This window comes from Perca fluviatilis, chromosome 5 (genome assembly GCF_010015445.1).
Source record: "Perca fluviatilis chromosome 5, GENO_Pfluv_1.0, whole genome shotgun sequence".
Classification (NCBI taxonomy): domain Eukaryota; kingdom Metazoa; phylum Chordata; class Actinopteri; order Perciformes; family Percidae; genus Perca; species Perca fluviatilis.
In genome coordinates, this window is record NC_053116.1 from 36,354,937 (window position 1) to 36,380,058 (window position 25,122).

General features: G+C 41.3%; 1 protein-coding gene across 14 annotated transcripts in view; it reads right to left on the bottom strand.

Annotated features, from left to right (window-relative positions):
- plch2a (phospholipase C, eta 2a) overlaps positions 1-25,122 on the bottom strand; it is a 174,922-nt gene that overhangs the window by 82,066 nt on the left and 67,734 nt on the right. For 11 of the 14 annotated variants that reach the window (XM_039800552.1, XM_039800540.1, XM_039800542.1 and 8 more), the window contains exon 1: positions 1,985-2,575. The exons of 2 other annotated variants lie outside the window; for them this stretch is intronic. In XM_039800552.1, the coding sequence (XP_039656486.1) occupies positions 1,985-2,249 (265 nt within the window). In that variant the 5' untranslated portion in view covers positions 2,250-2,575. Of the gene's footprint in view, positions 1-1,984; positions 3,039-25,122 lie in introns of those variants that run through there. One more of the 14 variants, XM_039800539.1, reaches the window with a different exon arrangement.

Consider the following 25,122-nt stretch of genomic DNA (forward strand, 5'->3'; position numbering starts at 1 on the left):
CATGTACAACACATTGAAGAGATGGGGAGGGAGAGATAAAAGTGGAGCACGAGACACACAGAAAGACACTACACTCTTTACTAGTGGGGATCTGCGCTCGTTGCCGTGGTTACACCATCAGATTTAAAGAGTGTGTGGATGCGGAGAAGCCGCCCATTGCGGAGGAACGCTGAATGTTAACTGGATGTTCCAATGGCTGAAAACAAGCTCCGATCCCATCTGCAAGCTCGGTTAACGAGAGCACACAAGAAGCCTGATCAAGAGATAACGACTAAACAAAAGTGCTTGTTTCTGGAGATAATTTGGCCTGTTTCTCCACCTAAGCTTTAGAAAACAATACACATGCAATTACGAAGACACATGAAAATGTACATTTTTGAATTGTTTTAGACTACGGTGACTAGATCATCTGAGTAATAATATCCCTGTCCTGAACTTCTGGATACTTGTACTCTGCAGAGTAGTTATTTCTGGCAGCTTCACCTACTTCCAAGGTGCATTGGCAAGGGAAAAAGTCAGAAGATGACAGTTTGGTATAACCCTGATAAAGGGTGCCACAACCCGAAATGCTGTGGTCTCACAATAAAGATGTTACACTAGACTTTATACAAATTGTCACTATACTTGTGTTTTGACCTATTTGTACTTTTTGAAATAATTTGGAAGACAAACTTAATGTGGAAATGCTGCACTCCAGTACAGAACAGAACAGGCATTAGCAGTCCTGCTGGAGGCCACAGCTACTGTCGTTGGTTAATGGGGTTGAAGCTGGAAGCAGACAACAGCTGACGGTACAAAGGTACAAAGCAGTCTTTCACCAAAACACAGCCAAGGCTGAGGTCAGGTAAGATGAACGGGTGTCAACCTGGCAGCTGTCCTGCTGTCACCGTCACATTATAGGCCAAGCAAGCTACGGTCAAGGCACCAGGTTAAGCCCAGAGGGATTGTCTGCAGGCCATATGTTACACACACATGCACGCACGCACGCACGAAAAAAGTTTAGTTGATTCTTTTAACTTTCAGAAATGACCATTTGACCAATAAAAATCGGTGTCTGTTTATATCAGGGCAGAAGAATTGGTTTCTCAACCTCTGTAGTTCATATTTTTATTTAGTGAATGATCTGATGTCAGGCCTTGCCTGTCCGCTTTCGCGCTCTGTTTTGAAGAAATTTTGGATCGTGCAACAAGTCAGGCCTGCTTGGTTCTTTTGGAAAATGATTGTAAAGATTTACTAAGAATATGTTTAGGGCATTTCCTCTCTAACTGGGACGCTTTGGGAGCAATTGGTGGGATTGTTGTGGACCAAGTACACATGGTTAATGAGGTTTAACCATGTATCAGCTAATTTAAATAGCTCACGTTACTGTATTGTGTCAACAGTTAACTTCATTTAATATTGTATGTGGCGTTTACTTTTGCGGGATGCAAATGTTCCACCAAAACAAGTTCCTTCCCGAGACTATTCTGCAGAGCCCCCGTTGCATAGCGCTTAACGCCACCTAAGACAATTGGGATTAGTTTAAAGAAATGCAAACAACCCTGGCCAGAGTTTTTTTTTTCTTCTTCTATCCCACAATGTATCTGTGATGTAGCCAGACCTTACTCCGCAGCGCTGTGGAGATAGGTCTGGCAATGCGAGACTATAGTCAGATAAAGGTGAATGACAGATCATTTCACTTATAAACAACAAAGATTACATGTCCCTGTTAAAAAAATACAAACATTATTGTCTCACCTCAAACACACAGCCATCAGGTTAACTAAGTCTCCATTGCTGACCACTAGCACAAAACAACAACAAAGCAGACCACAAAGAAGTGTAAAAATGCATCCCGGACTTCGTGTGTATCGTTACTGCAAGTAATGTTGGTTTGGAGACGATAATACTGTTCATGTCATTATTTGTTTGACATCCACACAAGGCTGATAGTTCTGATATCCAACCAGTGTAGCTCTAGTCAGCGTTATATGACAAAGCTTACCCATGTAGCCGAGCCTCCACTTGGAGAATGCCACAATGCTGCTGCCTATCCAGAAGAACTCGTCCACTACGTGGGACACAGAGGCCTGCTGCTGGCTCTTACACTGAGCCCCCTCCTTCTGTTTGTCCATGTCCCCCTCTGAGGAGAAAGCCCCTTTAGCTGGAGGTCCGGGCTTGTCTCCGGTAGCGGCCGTGGCAGTGGAACACATCAGGGCCGAAGACACTGGGCCGATGGGGAAAAAGCTGCTCCTCTTGGATGTGTTCATTTCATACCCGAGATCACAAGTTTCTGCCTAAAAAAACAAGGGGACCTTCCCACGAAGATTTCCTTTAGAAAAAAAATTTAGCTTTGGGTAAATAAGGGATAAAAAATAGAAATCTACCTCAAGTACTTTTGAGTAAAAGTTCTTTTTGGGTTATGTTCTATAACCTCCGTTGTTCTAACTCTTATAAAAACTCACATATAGTATCACCAATAGCATCCCTTTATTGGAAGTTTCCTTTCTTCAAAGCAAAATCCGCAGAAAAAATCCCAACAGAAGAATTCCTCTCAGTCACTGAATGGTTTCAACAGTTGGTCAATAATCTTGTAATGTTATTACCCCAGTAAACCTGCTTATTGCACCTCCAGCTCTTCAATATTCTTCCATCTCAAGGACCAAAAAGATGCAGCGGTATGTTTCCAAAGCTACAATTTGTCTTCATGCTGTGCCGTCATTTCTTTATTTCTTCCCTCAGCCAGCATTCATCAGTAGTGCTGCAAACGGCTGGCTTCTTACGAAAGAGAGAACGTGGCTGCGACGATGGAAAGCAGGAAAGACATGGAAGCACAACACTCAAACGGTAACTGTGCAACATGTGTTGGGTGGACAGAAATCCTAAATCCCTAGGAAGCAGTAATCCTGGTCTAGGAGATTTGCTAAATGTATGGAGTGAAATGCAATGACCCACAGATAAAGACCGAGAGGGACATAGATAGGACATGATAAAGGCCTAATAAAGATGTAGCTTCTTTTATGTTCCAGGGCCGATTGAAGAGTTAGTTGGATGTCACAAGGTGTTTCCTCTGAGGGTTACGGACAGACTGAGCTCTAACATTTCCACAACTGTGCAGCTCCACATAAGACAATCCTTTTATCAATTACCCTGCACTTGGGTTGGGTACCGAAAACAACCGGCATCTACCAGACCGAATGACAACACAGATTTCGGTGCCACTTAATTGCCTGTGCTGCCCTCTGGTGCTCCAAAACGGACGTAACAGGCAACAGAAGCATCACTGCACGTGACGCTAGTTAACATTACACTTGACAGCATGTAACATAAAGTAAAAAAAAAAAAACTGTAATAATTGTACATACTGTAAATATTGAAATTGCATGTCTGTTGAGGTGATCCTTGTGTAGGTGCTGTATTTGTATTTTATCTGTATTTTATATTGTGAATGAACTTATTAGTAGGAATGCTCATCATCCACTGTATATACCTGCTGTCACTTTGCCTCTGCCCAGGGCCTACAGATGAAAATTAGCTTGTAGCTATCTCTGGTCTGTGCAACACATTTGTTGTGCAATGTCCCTGTCAAATAAATAAAATAAATAAATAAAGATTAGCCTACCGTTAGCTAGTAGCTGTCTTAAACACAGTTAAAATGCTGACAGCTAAAAAGTGGCTGTATTTCACTCAAAAGGATTCCAACACCGGGACGTACAACAGTCTGCAGCTAAAGACACAGAGGAGACTAGCTGCACTTTGAGACACCATGGACGCTGCCGGAGTCTGAGTTGTCGGACAAACAACGCTGATGGGACTTCATGGTGCGTTCAATTGCACCTCGTAAGCTCATGGTGCATTCAATGTTGTTGTAAAGTACCCTTCTGCCATCTAGTGATTCTTCTTTTTGTCGTTGAACAGCATTTGACTGGTGAAATAAGTTACTGTAATTACATTTTTAATAAATCATTTAAATTTGACCACATGGCCTTAGCAATGAACAAGCCATTCTTCAGGCACCGTTTGAGCACCGGTATCAGAAAAAACTCAAGCGATACCTAACCCTACCTTGCACTCACTCTAGATCTCTGGCTGCTTTACTGATGCTCAGCATCATCAGTAAGATTGAAAAATATAGTTCATTCTCTCAGTGTGCATGTTAATCCTTTAACCACACAGACTTGAGCAAAGAGAGCAGTTTTCAGTAGTTTACTGTGGGCTCAAATGTCAATACCATTATACCATGCCTGTTTTCATAAAGCTTCAATACGTTCACCAAAGTTGTTCTGGATGCTAAAACTCCATCACACACCACCTCCAAAGAAATGTAAAACTGTGGACTGAAATAGGTCAAGTTTCAAGCTGACTGAGCACGTCGAGCGGTGCCAAACAGTGTCAGGCCTCAGGACCTGGATCTCTGCTGACAACCAGGTGCCAGGTACTGAATATCTAACGGTTTCTCTTCCAGAGCTGACAAAGTCTGACAATAATACAACATAAAAAGCCCTGAATATCCCGCCGTGGAACATAACCTGATAATTGATTTATTTTATCTTTAGACAGCAAAGATTACAGATAAACACTTTAAAGTTTAAAAGTAACATTGAAAAACAGTATATTGCATTCAGCACAGTAAGTATATGTACTGACAGCTTTGTTAATATATAATATGGGAGATGTAGTTTTTTTTTAATAACAAATTGTTAGCTGTTTTTTCTAAGTCTTGTTTTTTATTCTTTGAAATGTGAAAGGAAATCCTAGTTTAGTGATGAAACCAGACACATACACCAGTAATGAACAAAGAATCAAAATGTTTTAGTATTAAAATGTATTAAAAGACAATGCAAGCTGTGTCCCTACACTACACACTGTAGGTAAGGCCTTCAGAGGACTGACGGCTAATAGGCTGAACGTGGGGATAATCTACAGAGGGCTTACCATGGTATCATCCCTGACCCTGTACCTCTCATTTGTTTTAAATTCAACAATTTGTTGTATTTTAGCAGAATACTGAAAACAACAGAAAGGCAGAACTGAGTACACTCTAATATCTGTTTATCGCACGCAATATCGTTATCGCGATTTACAACGTTATTGCATATTTTCCTCATAATGTGCAGCCCTGCTTAAATTTTTTTCAAATTTTAAGTGGGGCGCGTGGATAGCTCACCTGGTAGAGTGTGCGCCCCATGAACAAATGCTCAGTCCTTGTTGCAGCAGCCTCAGGTTGAACTGCGGCCTTTTGCTGCATGTCCTTCCTCCTCTATCTCCTCTTTCACATCTTCAGCTGTCCTATATAATAAAGGCCTAAAATGCCCAAAAAATATCTTAAAAAAAAAAAATAATAATATATAAAATATATATATATATATATATATATATAAAATATATATATATATATATATATATATATATATATATATATATATATATATATATACATATATACACACATTAAAGGTGCTCTAAGGGATGTTGGGTGATGTCACTTCTTGTTGACGTTTTCTTTATCGTCAAACTAAACAAAGGCTAGCTGGCCCCTCCCTCCTCCTCATCCTGTACCCTCCCCCTCCCTTCCGCGCACTAACCCCCCAACCCCCACCCCCAAATCCTTCTTGTCAGTTATTGGCTGGAACACTATTTATGTTTGGTGGTGCAAGTTGGTGCAGTTTGTTTTAGTTGGCGTTTGTGGAGCCTGGGCTGTCTACAGAGACCGCGTTTTTTTTACAGTGTGTTCAGGGGACAGGCAGCTCGCGGATAGTGAGGAGATGTTTGCTGTATGTGACAAAAAATGTTGTAGCCTAAAAAACGTGTGACATCGCTTAGAGCACCTTCAAGTAACAGTACTTTTACTTGAGTACAGTGTCCTAGTACTCTTCTCCACTGTGGTTTCAGGGAGCCAAATGACGAAAGCGATGCGGTCACTGATAAGCTCAGAGTTAAAAGCAAGGAAGCAGCAGAAAACAGGGTAGGCTTCACATGCACGATCACAATCAGTGGAATTTCTGCTCTACAGAAACTGTATCATCTCTGTGAAATGAGACTGCAGTCTGAGCCACCCCTGAACCAGGTTTTTGAAGGTTGGTAAAACATGAACATTGTTGGACAGGGAAGGCTGAAGCCGACACAAAAAATTTTTAAATGCAGGGTTTCCCGCAGCACTTTGCAGCCTTAACTACATCGTCAAAAAAAATCTAAAAGGAAACAGAAACGTTTAATGTCAGATAACCTCCATAATAATTGGACTTTGGGTTAGATTTTTTGACAATTTTCAGTGGTTATGAGGAGCAATATGAGAGACAAATTTGGTGATCACTGATCGTTGTTTAGGTACATTAAACCACGTTAAGTTTTTTCACGTTAGGACTTATAAAGCCCATGAGAACCGAGAGTCAACCCACAGCCGCTCGCTGCCCTGCTAAAAATGTGAAGCAGAAACGCTTAATGTCAGATACCGTCCATTATAATTGGACTTTGGGTTCGAGTTTTTGACAGTTTTCAGTGGTTATGAGGATCAATATGTTGTTTATTCAGATTTAAAGGGATAAATCGGCATTTCACTGTCCTTTGCGTCGTTGTTTGTCGGAGTGTGTCAACAAATGTGAGGGTAGCTGGGGCATGCATAGAAGTTGTTAGTGGACTTATCGGAGCGTTGGCATATGGCAGGCAGAGAGCATTTATATATTTATCTCTGTCCTGTTCTTTACATCAGTGAGGCTTTCTTCTCTTGTTTCAATGAAGTGAATACATGATGCAGTGACTGGAACTATCCATCACCTCTCTCGCATGGATTCTCAACATCCCGGCTGTTGCCTGGTCTTTGAGACACAGCCATTGTGTCCATTCGGTTTCTTTTTCATCATTACACGCTATTACGGTTAGTTAGCGTAGTTAAACACTAAACACAGTGAAATTACGCGTCCTGTTTTTATTTCATGCACACTTTCTGCTTTGAGTGAGTGAAGCTATGGGCTGAGCTCCGTTATCTCAGAGCTGTTAGTTTTGGAGAAGAGATGTCAGGCGAAGTGGAAGAGAGCGTGTCACGGAGGATAATGGGAGCCATGCGAGTAACACTGTTATAGCACATGTTTTTTTTTAAAGTTTTTTAAAGTCAGTCTGATGGCAACCCCCACCCTACCACCAAATTTTCTGCAGATAACCCTGAAATGTTACCGTTTTCCAACTATATTCAGTGCCCGCCCTAATATATTAGAAGAGGAGGGTCAATTTGCTGGAGTTAGACAGCGACAGTTGAAATACAGACACGTGTGGGGAGAGAGAGAGAGAGACGGCTATGACATGTTACAATAACTCCTGGCCAGGCTCATTCTTAGGGAAATGAACCATTATGGAAATGACCACAAGAAAGGCTATTTCCATTTCATCAATTTAAACCAGGACATAATTCAAAAAGATAAGTCCATTTTGTCATTTCATTTTCAAGTGTACGTTACACTCTGTCTGCCAATTTGAAAATGAAAATAAGACCACTTCACATCCAATTTCATTTTCCCTATGGTAGTGTTATGCTTAGGAGTATACAAAATCTAGGCTAATTATTTGCCAATGGATCTTTCAGGCAGTACGTGCGTGCATTGACAAATATAAGATGATTAGTTCATTTTACCATTGGCAGCCACTGACTTCCATACACCACAGGTTGGCCTATGTGAGCAAACAGATTCATCAATAACCACGTATAATACAAATAAAGGGGTCACTAAATCGGTCAGCAAAATGTCTTATTCTATTTTTATTCCACCCTGCCACAGCAATGATCCTAAAAGTTGCCTGTAACTTTAAATAGTCTCAGATCACCACAAACACAAACGTGATCAGCCCACCGTTGAAGCTTGAAGAACTTCCAATTTGGGATGTTGTTGTCAGCAAAACTATTAAATCCGGCATTACCTTCCAACTGTGTTATCTATAATTAAGTGCCTGACCTAGAATTATGTGGAGTGATCCAAACTAGAGCCGTGTGGGCCCCGTCTGTGTCAGCAAACCAGCCTCTGCTCTGCCCCCATGCATTCATTACACCAATTTGCTTTGCTTGTCACCATTGCTGTGTAGCCATTTACTGAAGGCAATAATTGAATTGTTAGGGTGCTCTCTTAAATTTGGTATACCGCTTACACATTCATCAGATTTAATAGCTCGTGAACATGCATGCTAACTCACAATATTCTACAATAAGACCTAGCACTAAGTGAGGAACGTGAGCCGGCCAAATGTTTAATTTTGTAATTGACAAAATGCTGCTTGATGGATGATTTCAGTGCTGAATTATTCGGAGCATCATTTCAGTCCCCAAATTGAGTTTCCTAAAGTCATTTTCTCTCAGACATATATGAAAATAAGCAACGAAACATAAAACTGACATGATTCTTCAAGGAGTTTAGTCATATGCAGCAACATACAGATTACAACGAACCAAGAGACATAGCTAGCGTTAATTCGATGAGAAAGAGAGAAGAGAAAGTTAAAAAAAGGTTCGCTAACTCACCATGGCCGACATTTTCAAACGCTTGTTTTAAACACTAAGTTGGGTTTACTGTGTCGTTTTTACAAATTGGACCAAGTGGCACAAATATGAATTTTTGACGACTTGTCATTGAGATACCAAAAATGAGATGAGTCGTAGAAACTTGCAATCTGTTGCATAACAACTCAACTATCTGGACTGTCATTAAAACAACATAGGCTACTATAACTGTAATAAAAGCATTAAAATAAAACGGTTACAGTGCAGTCTTACATCGTGTTCATAAATATCTACACGTCGGAAACAAGTTAAGTCTCACGGAGTCATTTTGCTGCATCTCATTATTAAGGTAGCTCACGCATGTGAATACACCCGTGTCGCATTCGGGCACACTTTGGAATATAGGAAATGTGATATCTGCGACAAAACAGTTGAATACTACTATAAAATACTGTTAAAATCGCCAAAAGTGATTTCGGGTGTGGGGAAATTTCTCTATTCATGCTTAAAATAATAGGCTAGCTATAGACACAAATAATAAAATCAGATATATTTATTCAGCATTCTTTGCGAAAAACTGAAAATCAAATCAAATCAATTTTATCAAAGAACAATATGTTGCATCCTGCATCAAGTTGGCATTTATGAACTACATCTCCTGTTAGACCTCGACAGCACTTCTGCAACTTAAGACTCTGCATGAATGTAATGTTGATGTCCCAGAGCTGTTGTCAAGAAGATTTTAGATAAACTGAGATCATGAGGTCAAAAATCATCATGAAACTGTTGTATTTATTTGAATTTGCCATATTTTATTCACTCAGTTAACAGTACAAATATATATTCTCTTTAAATTCTATATCCCAACATAGTTGCTCATTCAAAGCCTTTTCCACTGCCATGAATGACATGTTGGTGGAGAAATGCAGTGGAAAAGGTCAGTGGTCAAATTGGTTTTTCTTTTTAGAATGTAATTTTGCCCATAAAACCCCTATTCTTAGCTTTTTAACAGAATCTGTCCAGTCACCATATGCAACTACTCTTTCTGTACAACTCAAATAGCCTATGGTGTACCGCAGGGTTCTATTCTAGGGACAGTTTTATTTTCTATTTACATACTTCCACTCGGCCAAATTACCTAAATACATTTTCCCGCCTAGACTACTGAAACTCTCTTCTAAGTGGCATCAACCACAAATCAATCTCCCGCCTTCAGCTAGTCCACAACACAGTAGCCAGGTGTCTCACAATTTAAACTGGTGGACCTCACCAGCGACCCACAAGACCACTGGACCTCAAGACAAAATACCAAGTTATAACCCCACACGGCAAAGAAGACTGTATGACTATTAGGTATAAATAGGCCAGTGAAAAGTAGGCCAAAGCCCAGTTGGCTAATTTTACCCACAGAAACGTCCCCTTATATTGTGTTTGGTTTGTGAAAGTAATAGCTGCTTCTGCAGTCATGCAATCAACTGGAAACATACAACAACTGTTCACATTTATAACTTAAGTGGGGATTCAATTTGAAACAGCAGTACGCTCGGACCAAACTCAAAAATATGTGTATTTCGAATTTGTGGGGTGGCTTTGTGGAATAGTCTGGACAGTTCGAAACAAACTGTAAGTATGTTTAAAAGAAGGTACAAAAGATATATTTTTGAAAAGTATAGAAGTGCGGAAGGAGAGTGAAGACCTCACTGATTTTAATGGTGATTGCTTTTTGTTCTTTTTTTCTTGTTGGCTTGTAAAGTGAAACGTGAATTAGAGTGGAATTTTTTTATTATTTGGAGAGAGGTCTGTTTGGTTTATTTTATTGATTGTGATTTCTTTATGGTGAAAACTGGGGGTACTTGAAAAGTGTTACATTGAATGTTTTTTTTTTGTCAATGTTTTCTTTTTACTTTTGTTGTGTTCATTTTGTTTATGTTTTTGTTTTTTTAGATTGTCCAAAATAAAGATAAAGATATCATTCAATCAGTGAGAGGGCATAGGCTCTTGACCATTAAATTGGACACACTGGTGACCTCCCAGTCTGACTACTGTTGAAGTGGAAGTACAGTGGAAACGCTCCCTGATGGGTTCAGGGATCTCAGCTCAGGATTTTGTCACCTACTTACTATTCCCTTACAGAAAGAAACCTGTTGCTGCGTGTTAGCGTCTGCTTTAGGCTGATTGGAGTGAAGTGCTCTGTCCGTGGTGCTGAAATGCTTCAACAACACCAAACCTGTTTGTTGTACAAGATGCTGCCCTTAAAGGTACTTTAAGGTGCAATCGCTCGCTGTCTGAAAGCACCTTTAGAGCATCATAATGAGGTTGGCCATAAATATATTCAAAAGCAGCATGTCCCACAAAGACAAAGAAGTTGTTTATTCACTAGCGTTATCTAAGTTATCAAATGCGTGGGCAGGGGTCCAAAATAGGAAGGCTAATGAGCGACAAGAAAATTAAGGAGATAATGGCGATGAAAACATGGTTCGTTTCGTACAAATTATGGAACTGCTAACTTTATTAAGTAGCCACAGGAGCTGCAGAGTATATAGGAATATCTACTTAATTATGCATCACTTTATACCTCTGCAATGACCTGCTTTCCTTCCATCATTTGGTCTGATATTTGGGATTCTGCAGGGTAAAAAAAATTATGAAATCCCTCCTGGTAGATGGAAAGTCCGTATCAAAACCAGCAGGTAGGAGAAATAATGAAATGCAACAATGGAAGGCCACCTGCAGGGGTTATAGCACCTTTGAATCCAAAGTGATACAGCACAGACACCTCCTTGACCGTTGCCGTGAGGGATGATTATGAGGGGTGGAACCAGGCAAGAGCCTCACTTCATACGGAGATTCCAATTCAAGGTGAAAGCCAGCCCAGATGATGCACCAATAGTCAGATGAGATTTAGCTCTAAAGCAAACTCAGTCTCAAAAGTTCCCGGAGCAAAAAGAGAAATAGAAGTATAGCAAGAGAAGTTTGTTTTGTGTGTGTGTGTGTGTGTGTGTGTGTGTGTGTGTGTGTGTGTGTGAGAGAAGAGAGGGAGAGAGAGCGGGAGGGAGAGAGAAAGAGAGCGATCAGCTCCCTCTTGCCAGCTATAAATAACAGGATCGGGATATTACATCAACCTCGGCATGGGCGCAGAACATATTAAGTCCAGACTTGCTCTGTCTGCAGAGTTTATAATGCCCCTGTGCATTTATCATTATTACTGCTTGTTGCATGAAAGGTTTCAGCAGTCAGTTTCTGTTTAAAGTTCATGCACAGTGTGCACCATTCACCATTTTATAATGTGACCCAATAATGGGAACGTAAAATATGTCTTACAAGGTTTGCAGGTGTTTCCGTTTCATTTTTAAATCAGTTTTGCAATAAATCGCAGTTCCCAAGTATGAAAGCGATGACAGTAATAGAATATAGAAGACAGCGAGAGAGGAAATGTTGGGAGGAGATCAAAGCCATCAGGATTCATCCTCCGCCAGAAAAAATAATAAAAACACACATTCACACTCCAGAATGTCCAAATTATCACACCGTGAGCTGCACACACACATGGGGACGGGCTGCGGAGAGGAGGCTGTGTTTAGAAAGAGTTGCAGGTGCAGGGGAATGTGTCTACAGTGTGAGTGTGTGTGTGTGTGTGTGTGTGTGTGTGTGTGTGTGTGTGTGTGTGTGTGTGTGTGTGTGTGTGTTAGGGTGTACACTCCACCCACATTCCCTCAGTGTGGATTAGGTCTTCTTAAAGCCAATATGCATTATAGAAAAACAAAAGGGGACACTTCTTCTGCTGCCCACACTTTAACAAGAAAGGAGAGAGAAGCTCTGTCCTGGCTCCTCCTTCACTTCCTATCCTCTCTGCCAGATTCATATGAAGACAAAACATATTTACCATACATTCACAGGAGAAAGAGAGAAAAGAGATGGCCAAGCAAACAGAAACATAGTCTTATTTTCCTATACATAAAAGCTCATATATAATGTACCTATATATGACATGCACATACCTATTGAGTTCTATCTATCTATCTTTTCATAATAAAGTATGAACTATTAAAATCATGTCAAATACATCTTTATGTGTTGAACTTATCACACAGTGTATTCAACATATATTAGGTAGAAATACATGTGTTCCTATAAACATCATATATGAACAACACAAATATTTCTGCTCTATATTGGCATATAGTTTAGTTTAGTTTATGTTAAATATGTAAAACAACAGATATTTGATAAAGATACCGTTTTGTTCATATGTGTAAAAGAAAATACCGCATATATTCCATTTTAAGTGTTCATATTTGGTCCAGGGCCAATATTTACAGTAATATATATATATGTTCCTACTTGGCCATACTGTAAATTACATTGTCTTATGAGCAATCATAAAGACAATTTCACAATCAGCGAGAAAGTCCTGCATTTCTCAGCAAGAAGCAACAATAAATGAATGCTATGTAAGGAGAAGTAGTTCCTCCATAGATACATCTGTAGGGATCTGTGGGACAGTGACTGGGAACCATTTGTGTCTGTTGGCTCAGCTGACTTGGTCCCGCTGGATGAAAGAGCAGGACCCCGGTGTGTCTGAAGCTGCCAGATGGCATAGTGGCACAGAGGAAGCTGAGGCCTGCTGATTAGCTCTGCAGGGGCTCGACAACCATCGCATTGTATGAGTGTGTGTTGGTGTGGAGTCGATACAGAAGATTAGCTGCTGCAAAATCCCTTAAAACCATCGAATGTGCACGCAAACACACAATAACCTGCACACGCTCATGCATGGATGGTTTCTCTTTGAAAACCTGTTGTCAATCTGGAAAATGCCTTTGCTGCTGAGTGTACACAGACACACACACACACACACACACACACACACACACACACACACACACGCACACATGCACGCACAAAAGGCACAGGCACAAACATAGCACCTAATCCTCATGGATTCCATACTGTTGTTCAAACCTAGAGTGCCTCTAGACAGCAAAAAAGTTATGCACTTCACATCATATTAACATGGGTCATCACTCATCAATACTACTGTAATACACTGAATAGTTTCTTACATTTGAGGGAATAGCAATATTACTGTAATAAATTGTGGAGAACTAAATAAAATCAAACGGTGTTAAATCATCTTTAACTGTTTTAGTGAGGAAAGTCATGCATTCAGTTGTTGAGCTTTTTAAAAAGATTATTTTTGTGGTTTTTTTATGGCTTTAAAGTGACAGGACAGGGAAGAGAGAGGGGGAAGACATGCAGCAAAGGGCCGTGGGTTGGATTCGAACCTGTGGCCGCCACCAAGCGCTCAGCCTACATGGGGCACACGCTGTACTGGGTGAGCTAGTGGTCGCCACCATGTTGACGTTTTAAGATATTTTTTTGGGCTTTTATTGCCTTTATTTACAGGACAGATTAAGTCGGGATAGTAGGAGAGAGAGAGAGAGAGGGGGATGACCTGCAGCAAAGGGCCGGACGTCGGAACCGAACCCGCGGTCGCTGCGACAAGGACTGAGCGCACGCTCAACCAGGTGAGCAACCCATTATTTGTAATCTTTTGCATGTTTGTATGCTGCTGCGCTTCTCTGTGTGTGTGTAACAAGCATAGTGTGCGCACGCTGTGCACGAGCCTAGGCGCATTTTACTAATGTGCTGTTAAAATAACAATGAAATGCTGCGCTATTGACTTCAGACCAGGTTTTTGTTGGTCAATGACGTGATCACTTTCCGCTGCCTCAAGATAGCAATACGCCCAGAATGCACCTGAACACACCTCCCTGTGAGACCAGCACGCCCATGGGCGCACAGATGGGCGCAGGTGCATTTGCTATTTAAACGACGTGGGCGCTAGACGGGAAACTGACAACTTCGTCGGTCTTAAACTAGCAAAGAAACTTGCGTCGGGCTTTGCTCTGCGCTGCGCTGCGCCGGGTGCGAGATAGGTCCCAAGGTGTCTTACACTCAAGTTGACACAGTTTATAAGAACCGGTAAGCATCCTACTCAGTCTGGAATGAACAGAAATGTGACTGAATGGCCTTTGTTCCATGAATCATCTGGGCCCAGTTTTTCAAAAAATGTAATCTGGATCAAATTGATACGGATTTGGAAATCTCATGTTTTGCTATCCAGGATCACCTAATCCATCTTAGTTTTATGCCAGTTTTTTAAAGGAACATTGGATTGGATCACTGTGATCCAAATTCAAATTCAAATATGAAGAAATGTATATATCGTCAGTAAACCTTTATTTTATGATCATTCTCTTAAAAAATAACCTCTCTGATTTTATTTGGTTCGAATAGATCCCAAACAGAGTTCAAAGTTTTGAAAAACCCAAAGGGCAGGTTTGATCCAGATCAAATGTACGATCGGATTACATGATCTGATTTTAGTTCGGAACCCCTCTTTTGCTTTTGAAAGATCCATTTCCAAGACTTGGTACAACCCGTGATCCGAAATCCCACTGGATTACTTTTGAAAAACTGGGCCCTGCAGACCCCATGGCTCCAATTAGTGCTGACATGATTAGTTGTTTAATCAATAATCAAGAAATGTCAAACATTGTGTAATAGGTCAAAATTGAATTTGCGTGGAATAAAAGACAATTGCGTCTGTACTCGAGAGGCTGTGTTCGATGACGTTTATCCTCGGTTTGTTTTAAGTGTTACAAAGAGTGCTTTATAGCTAAAACATAATACAATATTTATATTTTTTAACACACTGGTATCGGACCAGTGCTCTGTATCGGCCGATATGCAAGTTCAGGTATCAGTATTGGTATCGGGAAGGGAAAAATGGTATCGCACCATCTCTAGTCTGTACAGGTGAAAGGGAAAGGGAAAGGGAGGGAGAATAAAACAGAGAGAGAGGATCATCCGGCAGGTGATGAAGATCTGAGCTGCAGGGTTATCAAAGAGGAGAGGATTTAAAAGATCTATCAGGTTCCTCTGGGGAGGGGATTGTGAAAAGCAGGCGAGGAACAAGAGAGGAAAGAGATGTCGGCGTAAACAACTCGAAAATTCCACAGATGTATTTAGACGTTTATCTGTTTCAATCGACTTTCGGATTTACCTCCCTCTTGCTGTCATTTTTTTAGAGCTTTTCCTTCCTTCCATCTCATGCCTGCAAAACCTGTCATCGCTGTATTCAAATGGGCTGTGCTCTGCGAGATGAAGCGATTCAACAGAAGTCAACAGCACTCCTCTCAGAGGCCAATTCTATCTGTAGTCCACAACACATTGAATAAATCGTTACGTTGTTCTCAGAAAGAAAGGGAGAGCATTCACTGACGGTGTTGTCAGGCTCCATTCAGCTTTTTATTTCAAACCCATAAAACATGGCTAATGCCCAGAGGCGGTTCAGTTGTACTGTTCACTGTCTCATTACAATGACACGCCAAAGAGAAATGGACTCAGCAACCGTCCATTCATGTTTATTTGATTCACAAATGTCTGTCTTGGCTACAATTTTCAGCACAGTAGTGCAACAGCTGAGGTGTGAAAGCACCTTTTGGGTTTGGATACAAACGTAAAGCTGTAGTGCGTAGTTTCTGTCGCCCCCATGAGGAATTCTAAGTAATGACAACAACACTGTTGGCGCGTCCACATGATACAAGCCTTCCGTGATCGCGCACCGCCCCCCACCCCTCCTCCACACAGTTACTAGTAGCCAAGGAGGACACGGAGGATTAAATAAAACATGATGCACTCTCCAGAAGAGGTCATTATCTTACCGGGCGACTCAATCTTCTGAACGTAGTCATACTGAGACATCCAGAGAGAGTTGTGTAGAGCTGACAGTCTTAATTAGCTTTGTAGCAACTCATTTGGCAATGGCTTGAATGTAACGGGCGTTCATTAATATCAAAAAGTTACGCACTAGAGCTTTAAATAATGGGCCGTGGTCGATTTTTAACCCACGTTCAAACTAAACTCTATGATAGCTAGATGGTTTCTGGTCCGCCTTTGCATTAATACTAATACCATTAGCACCTGACGCAGTAAGAGCTGTGGGTTGGTGTCACATAATCACTGCCAGAGAAGGCCAAACGACTAGATACATTTGGATGTTATCATTTTTTTTCTGCGATGCAGATGAAGTCTTAGTATTATTTTTGCTGTAAAGAGAAAAAAAAAAGAGAGATGAACTAAAGAAGCACTACAACCTCCTGAGGCAAGAGGCTCACTTTGTCTGCTGAAGAAACATTCGTAACCGTCACACAGCAAAACACATCCGAGCATTGAAGAATATGTTTCACTGTCAGAGAGGAACAGGAAGCCAAAACATGCTCAGCAGCTGACAAGATCCCCGATGTCTATTAACAGGATGCAGCAGAAACACTTCCTTTATAGTCAATCTCCTTCAACCTTTGACAGCTGCAGCACATTGGCGAAATTCAGCTGAACATTGATGTTACATTACATGTCATTTAGCTGACGCTTTTATCCAAATCGACTTACAATTGCTATATATGTCAGAGGTTGCACGCCTCTGGAGCAACTAGGGGTTAAGTGTCTTGCTCAGGGACACATTGGTTGATGTATCGCAGTGGGAATCAAACCCAGGTCTCCCACACCAAAGGCATGTGGCATACCCACTGCGCAATCACCACCCCATGTTTACGATACAATACGATACAACTCCATTGTCAGGTTACACTGAAATTCATTTTGCGTTCCCTACCAGCTCCGCTCCAAAGAAGAAATAAAAACACACACAGAGCTAGATAACAATTAAACATATAGTACAAAGATGAAGACGTTATCAACAGCCATGGCAAAGAAACATGTTTCAAGATATGCTCGGATCCATTCTTAATTGGCAGCAAACTGAATTTGGTTATCGACAAGATAGACTGATGTATAAGAGAGTTCTGAAGCCTGTTGTATCCAAACCAAGGGACTCTAAATCACCTGTTCTGGCGCTTACCCACTGCTAGTACCAGCTCTACTCGGCTTGGCTCGGCCGTGGTGCCGCATTCTCCATTTTCCACTGCAGATTTTGTACCGCCTCATGCGTGAGGCGAGCGTGGCTAGTCGTCTTAGCGACGCCGCAGGAAACTGCCGTGACCTAACGCGACACACACACACACAGAACGTCGAAGGTGTGTTTGTTTTTGATTCTCAGCATGTGGCTGTTTGCCAGAAGGAACATTTTGTTTCAAAAGAAGCTGGAGGCAGCAAAAAAAAACACACCGCTGGCTAAACTATTTAAAAATGACAGATTTGTTCAGGACACACCCATCTGTCGCTAGCAATGATAACGCAGTGATTAGTTATGATTCTCTCCGACCAATCAGAAGTCTGCAGGTTTTCACGTCACCTTTTGGTATCACCTCAGCTCGCTTGGAACCTCGACGGAGGTGAAATTTACTTGTTGGCAGGTACCAGGGAGATTTTTTTTCACAATGGAAAACCAAAAACGGCGAGTAGAGTTGAGGCGAGTCGAGCAGGTAACATGTAATGGAAAAATAAAAACATTAGGAGGCACAAGTTGGTATTCATAATTTAAAACATGCATGGATTCAGAAGAGATGCTGTTAGCAAGTCCGAGCATGCTCTTCTTGTGTTGCTGTTCTTGTTTTTTACTGTCAGACTGGGTAGAGACAGTTTGAAGGCTCTACAGAGGACGCATTATCATGAATATGAACATACTTCTATTTCCCTTTTTATCCCACCTCATTTAGCTTTAGATGGCTCAGTTATCACGACGCCTCAGATCTGCAGACAGATGAAAAACATCAGACCTATTAACTGTCATATTGAAGTCTACTTTCTAAAGGCCAAAAGACATAATCTAAGGACTGAAATCAATAAATGCATCAGCTAAAAGCCCAAAGACATAAAGGGCCCTATTTTAACAATCTAAGCGCATGGTGCAGGTGTGTTTAGGGCATGCACATATCCACTTTTGCTAGTTTGACGGCGGTAAAAAGGGTCCGTGCGCCAGGCGCATGGTTCAAAAGGGTTGTACTTAGTGTCTTCATTACTTCATAGGTGTGTTTTGGGCGTAACATGCAATAAACCAATCAGAGATCATCTCCCATTCCCTTTAAAAGCCAGGCGCGTTTGGACCTTGGAGCATTGCTATTATGATGGAGGATTAGCACCGTAATATTTGTATTTGTAATCTTTTGCATGTGTGTGTGCTGCTGAGCGTCCCTGTGCGTGTAACAAGCATAGTGTGCGCACACTGTGCAAGGTGCATTTTACTAATGTGCTGTTAAAATAACAACGAAATGCTGCGTTATTGACTTTAGACCAGGTTTTTGTTGGTCAATGGCGCGATCACTTCTCAAGATAGCAATACGCCCAGAATGCACCTGAACACACCTCCCTGTAAGACCAGCATGTCAGAAGTGAGATGAACAAACTTGTACACTGACTGAAGTTTTCCTCTGGGGACATTATTTGAAGTTAGAAAAAAGGTAATACATTTAAATATATCGCAGAATATCGCAATGTGTTTAAAATGACAATCATATCGTATCCTGACATAAGTACCGTGATAATATTGTATCATGGGGGCTCTGGTGCCAAATCTTATAGTCCGTGGCTAAAAACTCAGTCACATTATGACAGATCGTCTTTAGATGTGAGATGGTGCCAGACTTTAGTCTTTTTAGAGTCTTCTAGGGTATGGTAGGCATTAACAATCAAAAAGGTTTATTTCAGCTTGTTCCTAAACAGTGCACAGCTCAGTATAAATTCACAGCTCCTACACACAGCAGTGCAATAACTGTATGGTAGTAACCAAGACAGAAGAAGAGCGCTGCAGAGCCACTGTGGTGTGTGAGGCTCTGGGAAAACAGTCAGACATCTGTGGTAAGTGTCCCTGTGTTCTGATAGCTTTCATACACTCACAGGGCTAATGACGTGCCTTGGCAATTTCAATTCACAAATGCATCAATCAATTTGCAGTTCTTTACCAGCAGGCGTTGCTTTCTGTTGCCTTTAAGCGTCGGAGGCAGTCCCCCGCCTAATGGCAAAATAAATGTTTTGACATTAGCTTTTCATAGGGGCCTCATGATGTTCGGAAATGGAGGCTGGGAATTGTTTTCTCAAGAAATCAAAAAAGAGCACACCCACTATTTGACACCTCTTTGTTGCTGTTGCAGCTGAATCTATAAAGAGACACGGAAAAATCACAGATGCTGCTCACACAAACACACACACACACACACAGAACTCAAGAGTGTGCACGCTCTAATACTCCTGCTCTTCATGCACGAATCCACATTTCAAATAATTTGAGACGCCCTCGAAACACAATACTGAATTTCCCACACACATGGAGAAGAAGCTGTCTTTCCCCCTCATGTTAAAGTGCCGCTCCAGATTAAGAGAGCGTGGGCAGCACTTATGAAGCCTCCTTATCAGCTAGATAAGGTGCTCTCAGAGAAGCATCAGTGCAACAACCAATAACCAGTGGTTATGACTCCCCCTGCACAAATAACCAAGACTAGAGCCTCAGCACATTATCGGACGCACCAACACATCCTCAAACCTGAACGGCATTAAAGGTTGATTTCCAAAGACTTCCAAAACGCCTCATGCCGTACAGTATGACCGTTGCATTTACTGCCGCACGGTGGCGGTTTAATATGTGACCGTAATCAGGGGTGGAAAGTAACGAATAACAATAAGGTGTTACTTACTTACTTTTATGCTTAGACAGAAACAGAGGGGATAGAGAAAGACATGCAGCAAAGGGCACAGGGCCGGAATCAAAACCTGGCCGCTGCAGTTAGGACTGAGCATTTATGGTACACACCTTACCCGGTGACCTACGCCCCAAAAAACGTAATTATGAGCTGCTTGCATAATCAACACTTATGGTGGTTTTCTGGGTGAGGACGGGCTGGACTCACAGCTGAGAAGCAGCAGCTGTGGCACTGCATGGCGTGTTTCCGAATGTATGATGGATGTATTTGTAGCTGTTTGTGCATGCATTCACCTACAGCATGTAACACTTTCACACAAATATTGCAATAATGTGTAGGGCCGAAGGCTGAAGGAACGTGTTCCAGATGAAGAGTTCCAGTCCAAAATGCATTATCCATATGCTGCCTTTTCAAATCTCTAATTATTCCGTTTGGTGCCCGCTGGGTGGCTCAACGGCATTTACAGGCTTCCTGCAGTGGAGCAGCTGTACGGCTGAGGCAAAGCTACAGGGTTAAGTAGAGATGATACGACACTGTGATGTGGAAAACTTTCATTTGAAATAATTCCTCTGAGATTTTTGAGGAAATGTCTCATACGAGAAAGATGTTTAACCCTCTGAGGTCTGAGGGCATTTTCATCTTTTCATTTTCATCTTCTTAAATCTATGTACCTTTTTAAGGTATTTTCATATAACTGATCCCCGTGTGTTTCATATCATAATGTTCAGGACAAACTCTGCTTTCCGCATAGTGAGGCCCAAACTTTTTTCTGGAGAGATAATTTGGTGCTAAAGCTGAAACGTTGATGTTGGCTTTTTTAGAGTCCTTAAATCTCTTTTGAAAAAAAACCCTTAAAGGTGCACTATGAGTCTCTGCATGGTTTCAGCGCGATTTCATTTTTGTCTCAAATCGTAGGCATCTCTCCTTGATCTGCTAGCTGCCTGCCCCCTGAACACACCGTGAAAAAGCCCGGTCTCGGGAGACAACACAGGAGTCGTAAACGTCAAACAAACACTAGGGGCACAGGCTGTGCACCAAAATACAATAAACCACGATCCAGTCGATCACCGACAAGATGGTTGGGGGAGGGGTGGGGGTTAGTGACAGTTAGTCATGCCAGTTACAGAAACACGGGGGGGAGGGGCGAGCTTGCTCTGTTTTGTTGGCATTTACTTTGAACGTCAACAGCAGTGATGTCATGCAGGAACTCATAGTGCACCTTTAACTTGTGATGTGTTGTACGAATTGTTTCGGTGCTTGAAATGACTTTACCAAAGCCTTAGGTTATACGTATGTGATTGAAATAGTAAATAATATCTGAAATGAAATTTTGATAATATCCATTTTTGAGTTTGAGTTTTGTCAAACATCGTTTTGACGTGCCGGTGCGTCTCTCTACCTCAGAGGGTTAAATCTAAACAGAAGCATTTGATATTGTAGTCGCTGTCGGCAATACCGTATAAACAGAAAATATTTAGGTGAATCATTGGTTAAAAAAAAGATATATATATATATATATCGAAAATAATCGATTTTTAAAAATCGTCACAAAAAAAAGCACGATACATTCATGAATAAAAAACTTTTCCCACCCCTAGTATTTATGCTTGTAAAATGTGAATATTCTTGGTTAAATAACTATAAACCATATTATAAATGTAGCCACCTCTGATACATCTAGACCGAGATGGGGGCCACGAATGAGCATCATTAATTGTGCAACCTTTGCTCCAGAAAGACCTGAGTCAGAAATCACAATTTTATAAATCACATCCTTTTTTTTAATCTATCTATCTATCTATCTATCTATCTATCTATCTATCTATCTATCTATCTATCTATCTATCTATCTCTCTAAGCTCTCAAGTGGTACCTGAACGAGGGCCGTTTGCCATCTTGTAATCCTTCCAATATTGACACTGTTTCCACACCGTAACAGCAGCTTCCATTCTAATCCCGAGCTCTCGTTGTTCCTTTTGGCGGAATCGCTTTCTAATCTAATCTTTCTGGGTCAACATCTGTGATCAAAGACAGAAAAGAAGCAAAGGCCTCTGAACGCTGCCATCCACAAGTCCCTGCCGAAAGGCCAAGTTTTAATAATAGCCCTTGTGCTGTGGCTTTGTCATCATCCCTTTCAGCAGGGGCTGCGCCCCGAGGCCACGGAAGACGTCTCATATTCTGCCGTGGCATTCTTCTCACATAGCCGCTAATGAAACAACAGTGTGTGTACTGTAGAGGCTTAACGGGAAACAACTCGGCCCTGACCTACGCAGCGAGGTGAGACCCATCTGCTGCAACCTGGGTTCACTTTCTTTCTAATTACCTCCTGGAATCTCTGAATGTAACCTCAAATTCAGTGGTGGAATGTAAGTAAGTACATTAACTCAAGTACTGCACTTAAGTTCAAATGTTGAGGTACTTGTACTTTACTTAAGTCTTTTCTTTTCAAGCCACTTTCTACTTCTACTCTGCTACATTTCAGGAAGAAATATTGTACTTTTGACTCCACTGCATTCATCTGACAGCTTTACTTACTTTAGAAATTAAGGTTGTTGCACACAAAACACACGTAGTTTATAAAATCCCATGTTTCATTATAAATTAAACTAGCCAACAATATAACAGCTGAAATTATTAGACCAGGAGTGTCAAACATATCGTCCGTGGGCCAGAACCGGCCCACCAAAGGGTCCAATCAGGCCCACTGGATGACTTGTGTGAAAATTGTGTAAAAATTGCAGAGAAGTAATTAATTCCAATTCCTAAATTCACCACTTTAATCTTTTTCTTGGAATATTACCCCTCTCTCCCTGATTCGTCACGTTATTTTTTTTCTTCCTACAATGGCCTTAGAACGCTGTCGTAGCAGAAGCAACTTGCGTTTGCCAACTTCAAGCTGACGAGAAACTCTGTGGCAGATAAAGTTTCTGATTCTCTCTGGAGTGGTTTACTGGTCTGGCCTCTGTCACATTAGGGGCATGTGGCCCGTTAACTAAAATGAGTTTGACACCCCTGGGTTAGACCATTAAACACACAACTGTTGGGATCATTTCCAGTTTCTAAAATGTGAGGACTTTTCTTCATTGAGTACTTTAAGTGCATTTTGCTGATGATACTGACTTTTACTTAAGTAACATTTTCAATGCAGCACTTTTACTTGCAGCAGAGTATTTTTACAGTGTGGTATTAGGACTTTTACTTAAGTAAAGGATCTGAATACTTCTTCTACCACTGCTCAAATGTGATATTTAATACAATTCGGCTCCTTTTCTGTAATGGATCAGAGAGGTGATGATGATGATGATGATGATGATGTCGGAGATAGAAATAGGTGCACTGTGTACTCATGCACACCTGTGAGGTTGACTCCTACTGTATGCAAATGAATTGCTCTATTAGTGCCAGTGATGTTATGAGTTCAAAGGGTGCAAACCACTCGACTTCAGATGATGACGGATTAGCAGGACAGAGTGAGTAGGAGGGAACAAGAAGCTGAAGCCAATTTCCCCTGAAACTGGAGTGACGGAGAACGCACAGAGTACATGTTGGCTTAGTCTCGCTTTGCCAGACCATCCACACGCTGCGGAGCGGAGGAGGGTCTGGCTAGTCCACACAGCATTCCGAGATGGGAGAACAACGTGCTCTGGTTTATTGGCATTTCTTTAAACCAAACAAAGTCGTCTTGGACAGGTGCCTCTGCAAAATAGCCTCGGGAAGGAACTTGTTTTGGTGGAACATGTGTACGTTCAAAAGTGGTTTTAGTCGTGCAACAGAAAACGCAGATTGGACAGATAGTCTAGCTAGCTGTCTGGATTTACCTTCCTCCACAGCATTGCGGAGGAGGGTCTGGCTAGTCCACACAGCATTACGGGATGGGAGAAAAACCTGCTCTGGTTTATTGGCATCACAATCGTCTTGGGCGGCGCTAAATGCCGGACAGAGCCGCGGTGCCTCTGCAAAATAGCCTCGGGAAGGAACTTGTTTTGATGGAACGTGTATGTTCAAAAGTAGTTTTAGTCATGCAACAGAAAACTCATAGTCCACATAAATCAACCAGAGTTTAGAACGCCAATACAACGAAAGCGGAAGGTGACGGACACAGATTCCGAATGTGTTGCATACATAATCACAATGACGCCTCTAAAACCAGAATAATACCAGCATATCACACGTATAAATCAGAAAATGCTAAATGCGGTAAAAGGCCTTATTCAGAATATCTATTTTGTCTGTTTCTACTGGTTGGAGAACAAATCAACCAATCAGCTTTGGAGGCAAGATTAACAATGGGGACATTATGTTCCCACATAGCCGGATATAGCTAATCGGGAAAATAGAAACAAAAAAATAGCTACGATATGGTGACAAGCATGTACTAGATGGACGCAGCTTTACAGTTTTCTGTAAGTCTTCATCATTTTTTGGGAAAAAACGTTAAGTTAACTGCGCCAAACAACATTTATCACAGCATCGGAGATTTGTATATGTCGAATGCTTTTGATTTCATTTCCTTTTCTCCAGTTATATTGTTAACTCATTACGTCTGTCCCATACAAATCCTCAGAATAAAGCTGTAAAAAAAAAAAGCTTATTTCCATCTAAAAGTGTGTCCTTCCAGTCCATATTTTATGAGGATGCATGCAGACGGATGCACAAAGTGTTCTTTTCAATAATTTGGACCCAAACTAAAAGCCTACTCTCATATGCTGAGAGAGGGAGAGAGGAAGGATGAGACACAGCTACACACAACTCTCTTTTATTCTCAATATGAAAACAAGAAATAATGGAGATGATTGGCTCAGTTTTTCTGTCATCCACCTCTGATATGACTGGGATTCCTTAATGCCCTGTTTCTCTCCATTAAATCAAATTTCCAGTACTGACAGTGGTGTGTCACTCCATCCATTATGTGTCTAACTGTCTGTCCATCTATCCAACACAACATGTTCTTTCAAAAGTAAGCAAGAAAAGAAGTCATTTCCAGACCCAAATGGAATCTGCAGA